Genomic DNA, 17,067 nt, shown 5'->3' on the forward strand with positions numbered 1-17,067 from the left:
CGAAGTGTGTGCCAACAAAACACGACGAAGGCTACGAGGACGTCTTCGACTGGACCAACAATATACGAAAGGTGACTATTTTTACAAAAGATTAAGTTTTTCTTGCAAGAATAAATATCACTTGTAACCCTTCTGGTTTAATGCTAGAAAAAAGGTGGCAGCAGACGAATCCATACTATGTATTTTGCTATCAGTTGCAAAAACAATCAAAAACTTTAATTTATCATAGTGGAACCATGGGACATCGTGCTATTATACTTGGTGAACGATGGTAGGGCAGCCTGCAAAACACGTAAAGTAACATAATAATTTGTTTGTTTGTTTTCTGAAATTTGTAATTGTCTGTTTCTTGAAACTTACGACAGATTTCACATTGCTTCTCGTCTGTATTATCACCACATCCGTCCTGGCCTGTGCATAAAACCTGTAGATAGGAAAATTATATTACGCTTACATTCCAATCACCCCTTATAGTTTTTCTCTTTTTAATTACAGCCGCACTTCTGCATCTTCCATTGCCGCATTTGACGGGGCAATACTCGTCGGACTTCTTTTTTCGATATTCCCGTTTGCATGCTTGTTCTGGCTCATCGCTACCATCACTACAGTCAACAATCGAATTGCAAAAAGCGTGTTCCGGTACGCAGGTTCCGTCGTTACATTTAAAACTGTTTCCTGGGCAATCTGGAGTTTGTAAAACGGTAAGTTACCCGTATCAGTTTTACCGGTTACAAGAGATATTATCTAATTCCTCTTTACCTTCGCCATCTTCTACCTGACATCGATCTTCGTCTGATCCGTCGGCACAATGTTGGATTCCATCGCAAATAAACATTCCCGATATGCAATGAGCTCCACAAGGAAAGGAGCCGGTTGGACAGGGACGTCGACGACAATCGATTTCATCAGAGGCATCCTCACAATCGGCATGCCCGTTACAAGTTAATGAACGGCTGATGCAACGTCCAGAAGACCTACACTGTTTATTTAAACCGGGCGCTGTTAATTAACCCTTTATTCTCGGACGAATACGGACGTTATTCGTGGAGCATACCTGGAAGGTGAGGGGATGGCATCCAGTATTGTTTCTCCCGCATTGCGCTTCACCGGCGATACACTGGCAATAGCCGTCAATACAGCCGGAATTGAAATCAGCAGCTTGGCATTGAGCCCACGATGTACACGGCTGGCCGATGCTCGCTTTCTGGTTGAAATTAAGTTGGTTCTCGTTCAAACCTATTAATTAACATGTAAGATAAACATCCACATCCTTGCGATGCGTTTGAAAGAAACCTTTCAGGGTGGCAACACATCGGTTGTCGGTCCAACCGATAGTGAATCCGTAGTCACAAACGCAGGTAGAATCGTGGCACAATGAATTTTTTATATGAGCTTTACATTCGGCAGAAGAGGAGCACCGTGAACCAATAGCTAAAAGGAAGAGAAACACACTGTGTCTTGTTTGAATAATATCGTTTATAATATATTAAGAGTACCCAATCGTGGCTTGATGCAACTTTGGCCAAAGTGTTCAGCTGTTTCGTCGCAATAACAACGACCATACACATTTGGAATGATAAACTTGCAATAGGAATGTTTATCAGACAAACGGCATTGATCGTCACCGAAGCATTTGTGTCCCAAGCGTGCCGCTGTGCTCAGGTAAATATGGTTTCAATTTACTTTTAATCCTAAATAAATTTTTAATTCAAGTTACGCACGTGGAAGACAAAGATGACGACGATAAGGAGTATAGCCCCTGCTACACTGGCACGTCCCATCTATGCATCCTGAATTGGGTACGCGTAAACTGCACTGAGAATTAGCAAAGCATTCAAATCCGAGTAAAGCAGCTGCAATCAGAGCAAAACGGTTAACGGTATGAGCCAATTATATTCTTTTATGATTCTTTTTATTTCAAAGCCTACTTGGAAGACAGGTTGTGGCATTTTGAGCCATGTGAAATGGCAGACATGTGCAGACGCCATGATGACAAACGCTGTCACGATTTCCACGACGGCAGGCGCCACTCGAAACACAAGCTTCTCCCAAGTAACGTGTACTGCTGATGTCGTTGTGCTCAAGTGTGTACCTTTCTGCCCTATTTGTTTGTCGTTCCACTAATTTTCCTTTGGACAGACCTACCTACAGGTAACAAACTTTTCTTACTTGCCCCATCATGTCAACCATGAATACGGAGCTTACATGGGAAAAATTATCATACTGAATTGCAATTTTTAAAAGTTGTTAAAACGATTTAGTGTAAATGAAGGTTAAGATTAGTTGTAGCCTACATTTTCATATCTTGAATTTTTATATTCTAATGTATTACTCGCGTTTAGTTATGTTGTTCACCGCTAGAGGGAACTTGCATTAAATGTTACGGCTTTTTCCCTCCAATTTCAACCGTCGTCTGCGCAATGCTCTTCGCAAAGCAACGACTTTAGCCATGTAAAAAGTACATTTATAGAGTGTTCTAACAGTCAATCATCAAATATTTAAAACCTAATTCCCTACAATCAGGTGAACAATTACTTCATTCGACTTCTAACGACTGGGTAATGAGCTATAACCGGAATTAGATTCTTGTTGGTTTCAAGGACGCATATCAGGTCTGAGCATGATTTGAAATTTGTAAAAAAAAAAAAAAAAAATCTGGAAGGTCATTTCCATGATTCAAGAGGTTCATTAAACCCTCAGAATGCTTTATGGTTGTTCATGTGTAACCATGCTGTTAAGGCTTAGATTTTTGAATTCCAACGAGCCGTGGCAAGTTAGGCTACAAAAGAACGCACTACTGCAATGACTGGGAACTTTTTGGTGGTAGCACCCACCCCCCTCTTTACCTAGAGAAAAGAACAGCAAGGGCGTCGTTTTCTATTTATCTAAGTCTCGTTTTTAGCAAAGGAATCTTAGATAAACCCATTGTACTTGGATTATGCCTGAATCAAATCGAGTTAAATTTATTTTTCTACCCAGATGCTGCTACGAGGAATAGAGGAACCTATTCAGCTTCGAATTCACGTGGTGCTCTGTAAGTTTTCTTCCTATTACCTTCATAAATAATGAAAATGGAATAGATAAAGTCAGGTGGCGATAGAATGGCTAGCTTAATTTCTAGTTTACGAAAAAATTTAGTTCAGTTCGTACCACATAAGGAACAAAATTTCCACGTTATGGATTCTAATGAGAAACTAAGCTGGGAATATGTTATGCAAATCGCTGCAGTTGTGTAACTCAGTTAATTACAGTAATTGAACAAATTGGGCATTTACTAGTTCACCGTTGCGTGTCCCAATTTGAAAAGAAAACCTACAGTAACGCGCAACAATGGTACGTGTTACAGTAAAGTGCACCGTAACGGGCTAAATGCTTTTGGAAATGATGTGAACCTTTAAAATCTATTCCTTTAGCAGAATGTTTAACTCGTCCCTGGCCTGTTGTAACTCAAATCTGTAAACAATGACCCTACTATTTTGCAAACTACTAACGTAATCATTGACGTATGAACTTTGTCTTGTATCCTCAAGAGCTATTATCGAATGTCGGACACAGTAAAGCACGTTAAATAGGATCTGTTCAGAATTGGTGAAAGGCTACCGTATCCAGAGCGCTAAGCATTTCCGAGAATAAAATAGAGAAGAACCGCTGAATCCAAAGTCATTTAAGGTTACTTATGATGTGGTAGAAAAAACTCAGTTTATTTTAGAACTTACCGTCATCAATGTCAATACGAAGAAACTTTGTCCATTCATTTTCCGGAAATTTCCTGTAATATGAAAAAAAGAAATCTAGTTCAATCTTGAATTTGCACTTGCTGCACTGCAACAGTATTTTACTATTAATACGCATCAATTCATTTAGGATAAGTGGGCAAAGCAACGTCCCGTGCCATAAGATTTGTCTTCGTCAGACAGCATAAGGTCCGTTAAATCTAAAATTTCGAATAGCGTTCTAGCGAAGAATAACATTGCCTTATACGTCAAGATGTGCTTGAAAAAGTTCACGCGTTCAGTATGCTAGGGTGGCGGTAAACGTTAACGGGTTGACAAGTCAACAAAAACAAAAGGGCAAACGGTTTACACAGATCGAAAACGTTAAAAAAAATCTTTTTTGACGAAGTACCCTTGTTTGTCAACAATTGTAAAATTCATGCTTGTAAAGAAAAATAAAGGAATCAGTATAGTTCACTCTTTGCGGTGAACATTATACGCAGAAAAAACAATGCTTCGGGTAACGGTTAAAAGATAATTCCACGTAAATGTTTGGCAGATTAACTCGACTTAATTAATTCATCGTGCAATCCCGTTACAAAGAAACAACGACACTCACACGGCTGTTTGAAAGCAATTTGCAATAAGAATCGACAGTTTTTATTCAGAGAAAAGGTATTTCGCGATTCAGATTAGATTTAAAGGCAGCAGTATTTCAGTTCTGCCGACGTGATTCTTCGGGTACGCATTGAATAGTATTATAGTGATGCGGCAAGCGCATCATGACTAATTATTTAGGTAGTACAGTCATCATTTTTTACACTGTCCTGGAGCTAATTTTGATTAGTTAATTATTAACTTCGAGCTTGCCTAACATATTTTCTCTTTGACTTGCCAAGGGCTTACGCAGAACTAGTAACATTTTCTAGGATCAAGAGCGTTAGATTTGGGAATAACTCTCACAGACGTTCTAGCTCATAAAAACATCTGTAAAAAGAGATTCAGAATCAAGTATGAAAATTAATATGAGTTACAACCGCCCAAAGATCGTAATAAAAAATTTGACAGCAGCAAATTTTCGAGATCCGCTTCTCTTTCCGTATCGTGCAGTCAGAATTACTAATTCTGTACCTTTGTAGTAAGCAAATAGGGTACCGTAAATACTAGATGCGCTTACTAAAGTTCCCGGAATGCATAAGTCACAAGCTAGATTGCTGATGAAAGAATCACATCTATGGGTATACTCACAATGTTTGTAAGCAGAAAACAATGCAGCAACCAAAAGAATTTCACTTGAAAATGTCTTGCTGAGCCGTTCCCTGCAATCCACCGGTTAGGTTGAATAACAATGTCGCAGTGAGGGCACTAAGGTGTTCTGCACTTTACCTTTATCTGAGAACTGACTGAACGGTGTTGAAAAATCGCGTTCAGAAAACCATCAGAAGCATCCTGTTTTTCAAGCTTTTGAGAATCACATTGCTTGTAGTTTGCTTCATTTGCCTTTCTGCCCTACCTTCACGCTCTGTTGTAGCGTTAAAAAAAGAGGAAAAGCACACAGAGTGGAAAAAGTGACGGATCACGGCGCAATATCAACAAAAGGCCGTGCCACGCTACATGACTAGAAACCGTTCCAGCAGCCACTTGAAAGCGTTTGATTCATGAGCAATCTTCAGCGACAAGGCAGAAATACTTTGTTGTACGCAAAAGGCTTATGCGTTTCTACAGATAATGGCTTTAAGCCGGACATAAAAAATCGCATTGAAATCGCTTTTACATTACCTTAAAGTATTAAACCGTGTCGCGTTAATTGCCAGTATTGAATCGAAAGCGATTATTTTTTCAAATACGGATTTAATTCCCGTGATTGGATAAAGAAAAAAACTAAGTCATGAAGTATGTGGCCATCATCAAGAGATTGCATTCCGCTATACACGAATGGCAAAAACGAAAAGAAAAGAAAAGAAAAAAAAGGAGAAAAAAAAAGGTTGCGCTGACAACTTCTAATGACATGCTAGTATCCTCCAGAACTGCCCGAATGGGGGTCATATTGCTGTACTATATGACCCCCATTCGTGACATCAGCTGATAGCTCTTACCTTTATTCAGCCTTAGTGGATTTACAGGTAGGCCAATTCCATACCACTTTGACCTTTCGAGTAGTAATTGCTTACAGGCTCTTGGACTAGCAATCCCATCATTGGGAGGGTTCCATACCCAGTCATTAGAAGTGCTGCTACAGTCAAGTGCCGCATGCAACTCTTAAATACCCATAGTTTTGATAACGAAACATGGGTGATAACGATGTGATGCAATTTCAGCATAAAATCGAATATAAAACTATTTTACAAAACGATTACCCAATGTTTTATATGAACTTTGTAGGGAATAAAATGACGAATATGATTCGATGTTAATATGAGATGAAAAGTTATAAGAAATTTAAAAAAAACGAAATCGTGCAGAAAACCTCACGAGATGATACAACATGCTATGCAATCACTGTACTCACTGCCATCAAGGTGTATGCAGAATTAATTGCCATTAAACTGCTACTTAAAAATTATATTTCTTTTTTGTAAATTTTAAATCCTGGTACTGTATCACGGTTAAGGCATTTTTATTTTTTCGTTAGTCGTGGCACTTCTGTTTAAACTGAAGGAAGGGGTAAATGATACCCACTATTAATTCATAGTAATAAACATAGTATTCCTGATTTAACCATTAACGTCATTGAACCAGTGTCAGCGAGAAGCCGTGGGTCTGATTCATTAACATCAATGACGATTACCACTTGTTTTCGATCGCGGTTAGTGTTGTCGTGATTCATCTAGTTGCTGGGCCAAAGTGGACTAGCACACGATTTTTCGCTGATTATGGTACATTAAAATGCTTCGATTGTTATTAAAGAGTATTACAAATGATGTTTAAATAGGACCTATCTACTATTGAGGAATAATGTACGGGAAATCAGATTTTAGATTTTCTTTGTCGCAAAACCCGGTAAGGTACAATTTTTTTTTCTCTCTTTAATCTGGCCCCCGATTTGGCAATGTCCTATTTATACCCATCCTTCTAAAGTGCTTCCGTCATCAGTGTGACTGTAGGGCTTGTCAAGCAATCGTCATAGACTTTCGTCTCGATCTTTTACCATTGGAACGTGCCCGTTTGGGTTTTCTTGGCACATTTCGATCATTGCTTTAAACTTCGAACCGCCATCTTGGCAATACTTTTGTCAAGATTTACCTTCTTGTACATTCTTGCCTAAAGAGCACGTTTTCAATCTGCACGAATGGCTTAGTCTCCTTTAGTACTGCGAATACCCAAACGTTCAGTGGCGTTTTTTTTATTGAAAAACGTTTTGTTAGGATAGTATCAATGAATCTTAACGTCAAGCAGCAATGTTCACCATGCATTGCTATGGCCTGCTTTGAAGTGTATTATCTGATACTTCTTCGTAACTTAAAACAATAGGCTGTGTCGAACTTGAATTATCCTAAAGGGCAATACTCATCCATTTGTTACTATTCTTTAGGTGTTAACTGGAGAAAAAAATGTTAAAATGGAAAAGATAATAAAAGATAAGGATGGTAAGTACAAAGAATATTATATTAGTTTTCAATTATTAATTATTGTTTTTTAGCTCTAATTATGAACCTGCAGGCTCAATTATTGTTCGTAATCAGTCCATGCAGCGATGCAACTGGACAATTGTGGGATTGTATTTGGGCCAAAAATGGGTGTGGTACGGAAACCCAGAAATGGCACGAGTTCAACCTAAAACATGGATTAGGTACTTCCGGATTCTTTGTCTATTGAAAAAGTATTTTTAATGCTATTATTTTGCATTCACAGAATTTTAGCAGGTGGATCAAGTCAAGTCTGGAAGTGTTACAGGATGGAAGAATCAGCCTGTAGTTGAAAAAACACTGAGTGCATTACCGTTAAGGTGTGAGGTAAAGTAATAGAGTAATGCAAATTGTCTAATGAGAAGTACCATCTTGTGTTAATGAATCTGGTACAACAGCAATCCTTTATAGTTCTGTCACAGCTAGAAGCCTCAAATAATTCTGCCTCTCTGGCTAAACAACTTGTCCTTTACGTTCACAGTGTTGGTGAAACTGGGTACTTAAATGGCCTAAAGATGTTTTAATTTTGCTGCCGTAGCAGAGATGAACATCATACTTGGACTCTTTAGGTATGAAAGGAATTTTCTTCAAATAATTTTGAATTTATGACGAAGAATTTCTCTTCCTTTTTGCCAATCAGGTGTAATCTACAAAAATAATTTTATCCAATAGGAAAGGATTTTCATATACTGGGAACACAACTATCAACAATGCAACATTCTAGGGGTTTTATTTTATCATTCAAGAGCCTTATACAATGATTTTCATCTGCAATTTGTATGGCCTTTCCCAAGCTTCTGCTAGAAGTTGAATCTATGAGTCATGTAAGTCACATGAGCAACAATTGAGATGCTTAATGGTGTTTTTCTTTTCTCAGCATAGGTAAATAGTAACATTGGATCTGAAAAGATTCTTGGTTGGGGCATGACACTGAATAAATTGTAATGATTGAATGGATGACATGACATTTCTATACTTCATTCGGATTCCCGAGACGGTATTTTATATTTAAAAAATTGAAGTGCATATCTGGGCTCCCTTCCTTTCCGTAGCCCCGTTTCCCCTTGACTCGTAATAAGCCCGTAGGGGGTCATGCCCCTACTGTACGGTATATATAAAAACAACATATACCGAGGTTTGGAGGGCTCTGGCCGGAAAGGGGACGTGGATGTCCGCTTAGTCCGATGATGTGTTCACGGAGGGCTCTGTGGCTACCCACAAATCCGAACTAAAGGTTAATCGCTCCTGTAAAAATGTTCCAAATCTTCAGCTCTTCTTCCGGCTTCTCTTAGCCAATCACCGGGTAATCTCCCCGGTGGGTCAACAAGGCAGTGTCTCCCCCTGCCTGGGTTGACGGCAACTTTTGAAAGGGCTATAGTGCCTTTTTAAAGTTGCAAAAATAATTGTAACGTGCAGAGAATTGTCAATAAATTTTTTTTTCATAAAATATTTTTTGCAAAATTTGTCTCTTTCATTGTCTTTGTTCGCTGTGTTCACACATTACATATATCGCCTTTTTTTTTTATTTAGCTTGCTCAATCAACCTATATTATTTTATGCCAACTTTGTTGTATCGTTTATCTGTGTATTCAATTATTATTATTATCGTTTATCTCTTGAACTTAGACATTCAACGTTATTATTTTCTGAAGATTTTGTAATTATATATTGTTTTACTGGATGTTCGATCCCCAGACATTCAGCGCAACGATGCTCTAACATTGAGCCATGAATATATTGTCAAATTTTTTTATCGCATATCATATGTTATCGTCTAGGACTGTTTACACTTTCATAAAACTAAATGCATTAATGAAATATTGCTTTTCTTCATTTAGATGTAGATCTTTATACATCTAATAACTGTTTGACCCAGGGTAACAGTTATTGTATAAATGATCTACACAAATGACCTTAGAAAGCAATAGAAAGATAAACATATCAGTTTTGAAAGACTGTATAAACATCCTAGACGATAACATATGATATGATAATAAAAATTTAAATATATCTCATGGCTCAATGTTAGAGCATCGGCGTTGCACGCTGAATGTCTGGGGATCGATCCATGCCAGTAAAACAATATATAATTACAAAATTACTTCAGAAAATATCCAATTAATTGTTCCTTGTCTAAGTTCAAGATAAAAAGCGTAATAATAATAATTGAATATTTACAGATAAACGATACAACGGTGGCAAAAACAATGAACATGAATTGAGCAAGCTAAATAAAAAAAAATTTGGTAATTGTAATGTGTGAACACAGCGAACAAAGACAATGAAAGAGACAAATTTTGCAAAAAATATTTTATGAAAAAAAAATTTATTGACAATTCTCTGCACGTTACAATTATTTTTGCAACTTTAAAAAGGCACTATATCCCTTTCAAAAGTTGCCGTCAACCCAGGCAGGGGGAGACACTGCCTTGTTGACCCACCGGGGAGATTACCCGGTGATTGGCTAAGAGAAGCCGGAAGAAGAGCTGAAGATTTGGAACATTTTTACAGGAGCGATTAACCTTTAGTTCGGATTTGTGGGTAGCCACAGAGCCCTCCGTGAACACATCATCGGACTAAGCGGACATCCACGTCCCCTTTCCGGCCAGAGCCCTCCAAACCTCGGTATATGTTGTTTTTATATATACCGTACAGTAGGGGCATGACCCCCTACGGGCTTATTACGAGTCAAGGGGAAACGGGGCTACGGAAAGGAAGGGAGCCCAGATATGCACTTCAATTTTTTAAATATAAAATACCGTCTCGGGAATCCGAATGAAGTATAGAAATGTCATGTCATCCATTCAATCATTACAATTTATTCAGTGTCATGCCCCAACCAAGAATCTTTTCAGATCCAATGTTACTATTAACCTATGCTGAGAAAAGAAAAACACCATTAAGCATCTCAATTGTTGCTCATGTGACTTACATGACTCATAGATTCAACTTCTAGCAGAAGCTTGGGAAAGGCCATACAAATTGCAGATGAAAATCATTGTATAAGGCTCTTGAATGATAAAATAAAACCCCTAGAATGTTGCATTGTTGATAGTTGTGTTCCCAGTATATGAAAATCCTTTCCTATTGGATAAAATTATTTTTGTAGATTACACCTGATTGGCAAAAAGGAAGAGAAATTCTTCGTCATAAATTCAAAATTATTTGAAGAAAATTCCTTTCATACCTAAAGAGTCCAAGTATGATGTTCATCTCTGCTACGGCAGCAAAATTAAAACATCTTTAGGCCATTTAAGTACCCAGTTTCACCAACACTGTGAACGTAAAGGACAAGTTGTTCTTTAGCAAGGGAAGCAGAATTATTTGAGGCTTCTAGCTATGACAGAACTATAAAGGATTGCTGTTATACAGGATTCATTCACACAAGATGGTACTTCTCATTAGACAATGTGCATACTCTATTACTTTACCTCATACCTTAATGGTAATGCACTCTCAGCGTTTTTTCAACTGTAGGCTGACTCTTCCATCCTGTAACACTTCCAGACTTGACTTGATCCCCTGCTAAAATTCTGTGAATGCAAAATAATAGCATTAAAAATACTTTTTCGATAGACAAAAAACCGAAAAGTACCTAATCCATGTTTCATGTTGAACTTGTGCCATTTCTGGGTTTCTGTACCACACCCATTTTCGGCCCAAATACAGTCCCACAATTGTTCAGTTCCTTCACTGCATGGGCTTATTACTAACAATTCTTTTAGTGCAGCACTAACAGAATTTAACTTTAACACACTGTCAGGTAGTGGACTGAATAACTAAACAATAAATAATTGTTTTTTTTTAAATTCTATACTTATTTTGAATTCTTATTTGAAAAGTTTAGGTACCTGGCTGTGTTCACCTAATGCCAACTCATCCTCAAGTTCAGTTAGGGATGAGTTTTGAAAAACCTCCTTCACTATTTGGAAACTGTTTCGTTCCATTTTGTTCTTTTCTCCTAGCTGAGCTTGTAGACTCAAAATTTGAGCTACAAAACACGAATGAATAAAAGCAAATAAATAGAATCATTACGTATTAGGCCTACGATCCTTAGCTTTGTTGTTATCTAATATTTTGGGTTGTTCCAATAACTGGGCCTGCAGCTTCATAATTTGATCTAATAAACAATAATTAATAATTGAAAACCAATATAATAATGTTTATACTTACCATTTTTTTGTTTTATTATCTTATCCATTTTTCAATTGTTCCTCCAGCCACGCGTTATTCTCCATCCACGCTACTGAACTAACTGCGAATGGAATCCAATGGACTGAAATTGCCTACGCCAGTCATAACGAGTCTGAGCGGTAGATGGCTACGTGTCGGAAAAAAAGAAAAAAGTGTGATTTTTTTTTTTTTTTTTGTGTAAAACGGATTGCCATTTTGCCATACAAACACCTATTTTGCTGCATTTCACTTGTCTCAGGTGGTCACTCATGATAGGGGAACCACAGCGCCATCTAGCGTTGCTACATGTAACGAAAGTTGTTAATATATTCAAAATACAAAAATCGCAAGTTATTTTACAGATACAGATCTCAGACTGTTGGTTATATTTTTAAGGGTAAAAACTGCTAAAGAAAGTCAAAGAATAGTTGGAGTGAAAAAAAAACCTAGATATTACTACAAAAAATACATGAATTAGATTCAAAATTTGGTCAAAAAATCAGGTTGGTTTCAACAGGAGTTTCGTCTTTAGCGGAGAAACACAAAATAAAAGCCGCTACAGCCTAAAACATATGATAAAAATGATTAACATTGTTGGAGGCATACAGTTCACTTTTTACTTTTTGCAAGTTCGCATGGAAATTTTCCGGAAGTCACCGGAAGTAGCCAATATCTCTGGAGATAGTGGTCGCACAAAAAAATGAATCAGATTTTCTTGATCTTTATGAAATTTTGGGTGCCAATGACGTGTTTGTAGACAAAAACCGGATTTGACCAAAATCGCGATTTTTCATGAACTATAGTTCAGGAAAATTTACGATCTTCGACGATTTTCGGGCATTTTGAGCTGACCCATGGATTCGACCCCAAATTTCACGAGGATGAAGAAAATACGAATCTTTTTTCTCGCTGATCAATGGTTACGGAGCTATTCGATTTTTTCAAATCGAAAATGAAACCGGAAATTAGAATTTCAAAAATCTAAAAAGTGAGCTATGTTCTCTTTTACATGGTCAACGGTTTTTGCTTTTTAATAAAAGTAAATTGTTGTAAGCTAACGTTATGTCGCTTGATAAAAGTTCTGAACGTGCAGTGTCAGCTATACTTGACGACTTAACGCCTATTTGCAACAAAACTAGTCACGAACTCGGGAAACAATTTCTCTCTCTTTTCCTGCAACTGATATTTCTTTCTACTTCCATTCGCGGGAATCTTAACTTTTACCCAGACCCGCTGAGTAACTGATCTGACTTTTTCATCAAGATGGCCAGTGATGAATGTGACAAATTTTCGATGTTTTGAAGCAGGTCGAACGAAGGGCTGAAAGAGATTGAATCAGCTAAGCTCAAACTAAAGATTCTGCAATTGAAAGACAAGAACTGATATGTTTAAAATGGAATACAATACTCTTGTCTAACTAATTATACTCAAATTAGATTGTAGCATACAATGCAAAAGAAACCAGGTTTTTGCTGGTTTTCTTTCTGCATCGACAAACCCTTTACATTTAGTCCTTGAGCATGGTTTCGATAAAATGCACCACTGTCTGAAATAATGGAAGGCTGAAATTCATTATCTTGTATGATGAGAGCATCCAATGTGAGAAAAGAAACGACAGAAAACAGAGAGGTTTCGCCGTTTCCTGGATATGTTGTTCAAAAAGCTGTTAAAAAGGAAAATCTGTTGATACAACACAGGGATGTTTTTAAGTACTGCACATTCAAAGCATACAGAACAATAATAATTGACTGGTGTATAACAAACCATTAATTTCAGATGAAGAACCTTAGAACACTTCGTCAAAATACATTGCAAACATTGATTGAACTTGTATCGGGAAGCCATTTATGATGGATGAACAAGCGGACTAGACCATGGCCTACTATGTTAAGAGATACTCACCATGTCAATATAACAGCAACGCCACCTAGTTACAGACATTCACTCCAGAAAACGCTATCTAGTCTATAAATATATATCCACGACGCCCCATATAGTTTACAGCTATTCAACCACCACATCCATGTAGGTTACAGATATTCCCCATCACAACGCCACCTAAGCTTATAGATATTCCCCTACCACAATGCCATTTAGTTTACAGATATTCACCTACCACAATGCCATCCAGTTTACAGATATTCACCTACCACAATGCCATCGAGTTTACAGGTATTCACCTACCACAATGCCATCTAGTTTACAGATATTCACCTACCACAATGCCATCTAGTTTACAGATATTCACCTACCACAAATGCCATCTAGTTTACAGATATTTATCTATCACAAATGCCATCTAGTTTACAGATATTTACCTACCACAATGCCATCTAGTTTACAGATATATATCTACCACAAATGCCATCTAGTTTACAGATATATACCTACCACAATGCCATCTAGTTTACCGATATTCACTGAAGATGGAACAGCATCGCCAACTAGTTTTCCCAGTGTAACCAACTGAAAAGATAAACATTGGAAACACATACAAAATTTGTTTCACATGCAAGTATCTATAATCTTTACTATCGAAAGTCAACTAGTAGTTTCATTGCGACCTATCAAGTTGATGTGCGCATTCCAGCTCCTTTTTCGGCTTGACTCACGATCAACTCGTAGGGGGTCACGCCTTTACAATTACAGAAAATGATGATCGTGCTAACCAAAAAGAGGAAAAAAGGGATAACGCACGCTACTGAAAACTTCACACGAACGAGAAGTCCTCATGACCTGCTATGTGCCTATCGTTGTAGCTGTACGAGTCAAGTGAAAACAGTGCCACGAAAAAGAAGGAATCTCGAATGTACACTTCCGTTTTGCTACAAGAATACCGGACGATAACAAGGTAATTGCATTACGGGAAAACTGAGTCGCGTTCCATTTTTTTTCATAATCTATTACGTACCTTCCCTCACCTCTTAACCTTTCACGATCCACTATCACCATTAATCTATGTGAAGAAAATAAAACGCAATCATTAAAAAATTTGCTTCATAGACTTACATAATCTCAGGAAATTCCTAGAGAAGTTTTGTAAGCACATGTTGATGTAAACTCAAAAACTGAGTGGCGTACATCCCAATTAGCCATGGTTTATGCTACTGTTGCTATGGTAGACATATTCCTGTCAAGCTGGCCAAAATGATTTCCTTTTTTAAATAGATGGAAGTTGATGTAACGCGTCTCAAACAATAAAAGTCGGCTGTGAGATTAACCCAGATTTTAAAACGGCGTCATACAACATGTAGTTTAACGATTGTCAAATTTTTTTGCAGTTATTAGGCGACAACCTATTTCAATAAAAGTATAGGAATACGTTTTAAAAATAAAAATGCATTACTTACTTATTTTTACATCTTTTTAGTTATTTTAGTCTTCAACTAATTCATGTATCCCTTTCCTTCCAAGTTTTCTTATTAGTTGTTTGACATTCATTTGCCAATGACTGATAGTTGTATGCTCTTATAATTTTGCTCCATTTTGATTGCTTCCTTAATTCAAAGTAGCCAACCTGTTTGCTCTCACAATACTTGAAATAAAGTTTCCATTACAAATTGGTTTTGTATAATGAATGATTAGAGTGGTTGTACACAATACCTGGACACATCGTGGATACATCAATGGTTAGCAAAATAGTTGCATTTCCTTTGTGGAAGTGCATGGTAGAGAAGCTTAATCATAATCTGGAGCTCTTGCAAACAGTACACAAACAAAACTTTATGTACTTTAAAATCAACACTGACATTCTTTGAATGAGTTTGATCAAATTATTCCAATTAATCCATAAAAATTACAGGTATTGGCAGTAACTTTTCCCTTTTGCCAAGAACTTGATGGTCATTGAACTTCATCCGCTTGCAAGGAAATAAGAAAAAATTGCTTATGTTGCAGCAATTCATCCATTGGTACAATTTGTGCTCCACATGGTTATTTTTCAAATGAGACCAACTTCTGAAACCGAATCAGTTTTAACATTATCATGCATTTCAATTTTCATTAGTTTCTTTTATGATGAATGTTTTTTCTTACATCCTTTGAGGTCTGTTGTGTAGTTTTTCAATTCACACGAGGTAAATGAAATCGCACTTTGGAATGTTTCATCAACACAACTCCATCTTTCTTGGAAGGTTTTCTTTCCACACTTTAGGTAACCAGCAATCTCTCAGAATTGACCGAAGTCTACCGAATTAGAATTACCGATGTCCATTTACAGATACTGAAAAAAGGTAGTTTTTAAGGGAACTGGGAATTCTTCGGGTAAAATCGCTTGGCAGTAACACAACGCGAAGTACACATAATTATTATGGCAACTGGAAAGTAGAAGAAGTGGAACGGTGGAACACCGCATGCCACATAAGTGACGCCTTTCAACGAAATGCCGAAATGGCAGAAAAAATAATGTTAAATGTGTGCCGCGTTAGATGTCGCGCGAAGTCGATACTACTATTGCCATCTCTCGTTGAAATAAGGAACTATTTGTCAATTATCACATTAATCGATAGGTTTCTCACATCTGGACCAGAGCAAAGTTTAAGCGCAGTTTAAAAGAATACTTAAGGGAGTTGAAGTTGATTGAATAACTGGTTGGTTCTGCCCCCCACCCCTATTTGCGGAAATGGAAAATGATTACTTTACCAGCCATTAATTAATAACCCTATTTTGTTCTTGTAACGCTACAAAATCTCACTTTTCCCATGCGAGCGTGATTATGTGCATTAAATGTCCATAGCGATAATCTCATCGATCTGATTAACTACAGAAAAATACAGGACGAATTAGGAGTCTGAAATGAATAGTTAATCCACAATTTCTCCACGATGGGAAACTGACAGAAGTTGTGTATCCCTTGCTAATCAAGTATTCAAAGAAATAGTTTAATAAAACGGCGACCGTAAAAGGTATGAGAATTCGTAGCAGTTACAGGTGGAACAAATTAATGGACGCTGTAATACCCAATGTTGCCAATATATTATTTCTTTCAATGTTCGCCTTGTTTCCCAAAAACAGATACATTAATACTGTCACCCTATACCTGCAGTTGATGATGCAATGGGCTACCTGGAAACAACACTATATACATCTACCCACTCCTAAAGTATTTGAAGATGTTGAAGTGGCCATCGGATAAAAGTTTGCATGAATCTAGCCATGAAATTGTCAGCCGAAAACAGATCAATGAACGTGGTGTTTGTGAATTATGAAAGGCGATGAGCTCTTTGCGTTAGATGGTAGTCACAACATCTTATGGAAGCATATTAAATGTTGTTATTCGGTAACCGATGACCACCGTTAGAAAAAAAAAACGTCCATTTTTCGTGCAAGGTGAGGATTTCATTTGATTTGGTCTTTTTATTATTTTTAAAAATAATGTAAGTTGATAGATACACTCAAGACATGTGTGTATCCAATGGTTACCGTTCTTTTTTATCCCTTTAGTGCGCACTGACTCTGAAATTTTTCAGTATTTGCAAAGTGAGTCAGCACTAAAGCATTCATCACTAAAATAGTTTCATTTTTTCGGGTTGCCGGTTAAGTCGTTTTACACTCCC

General features: G+C 37.3%; 1 protein-coding gene across 1 annotated transcript; it reads right to left on the reverse strand.

The window, feature by feature from the left end:
• Nucleotides 1-158: 158 nt before the first annotated feature.
• On the reverse strand, nt 159-5,255 carry LOC130693352 (low-density lipoprotein receptor-related protein 2-like). Its single transcript, XM_057516481.2, has 11 exons — nt 4,962-5,255; nt 3,717-3,769; nt 1,929-2,145; nt 1,722-1,853; nt 1,497-1,652; nt 1,294-1,431; nt 1,055-1,236; nt 760-979; nt 494-684; nt 361-424; nt 159-281 (listed from the first exon to the last, which is right to left on the reverse strand). Exons 2-11 carry the CDS (start codon nt 3,753-3,755, stop codon nt 253-255), a joined length of 1,368 nt encoding a protein of 455 aa, XP_057372464.1. The 5' UTR covers nt 3,756-3,769; nt 4,962-5,255; the 3' UTR covers nt 159-252.
• Nucleotides 5,256-17,067: the final 11,812 nt, after the last annotated feature.

This window comes from Daphnia carinata, chromosome 3, assembly GCF_022539665.2.
Source record: "Daphnia carinata strain CSIRO-1 chromosome 3, CSIRO_AGI_Dcar_HiC_V3, whole genome shotgun sequence".
In the NCBI taxonomy this organism is placed as follows: domain Eukaryota; kingdom Metazoa; phylum Arthropoda; class Branchiopoda; order Diplostraca; family Daphniidae; genus Daphnia; species Daphnia carinata.

Bases quoted from the DNA above. Each gene is read 5' to 3' on its own strand.
- LOC130693352 (XM_057516481.2), bottom strand. From the start codon at position 3,755: ATGAATGGACAAAGTTTCTTCGTATTGACATTGATGACG. The intron at 1,432-1,496 runs GTACTCTTAATA...TCTTCCTTTTAG, and splicing joins TTGCATCAAGCCACGATTGG to CTATTGGTTCACGGTGCTCC. The intron at 685-759 runs GTAAAGAGGAAT...TACAAACTCCAG, and splicing joins TCAGGTAGAAGATGGCGAAG to ATTGCCCAGGAAACAGTTTT.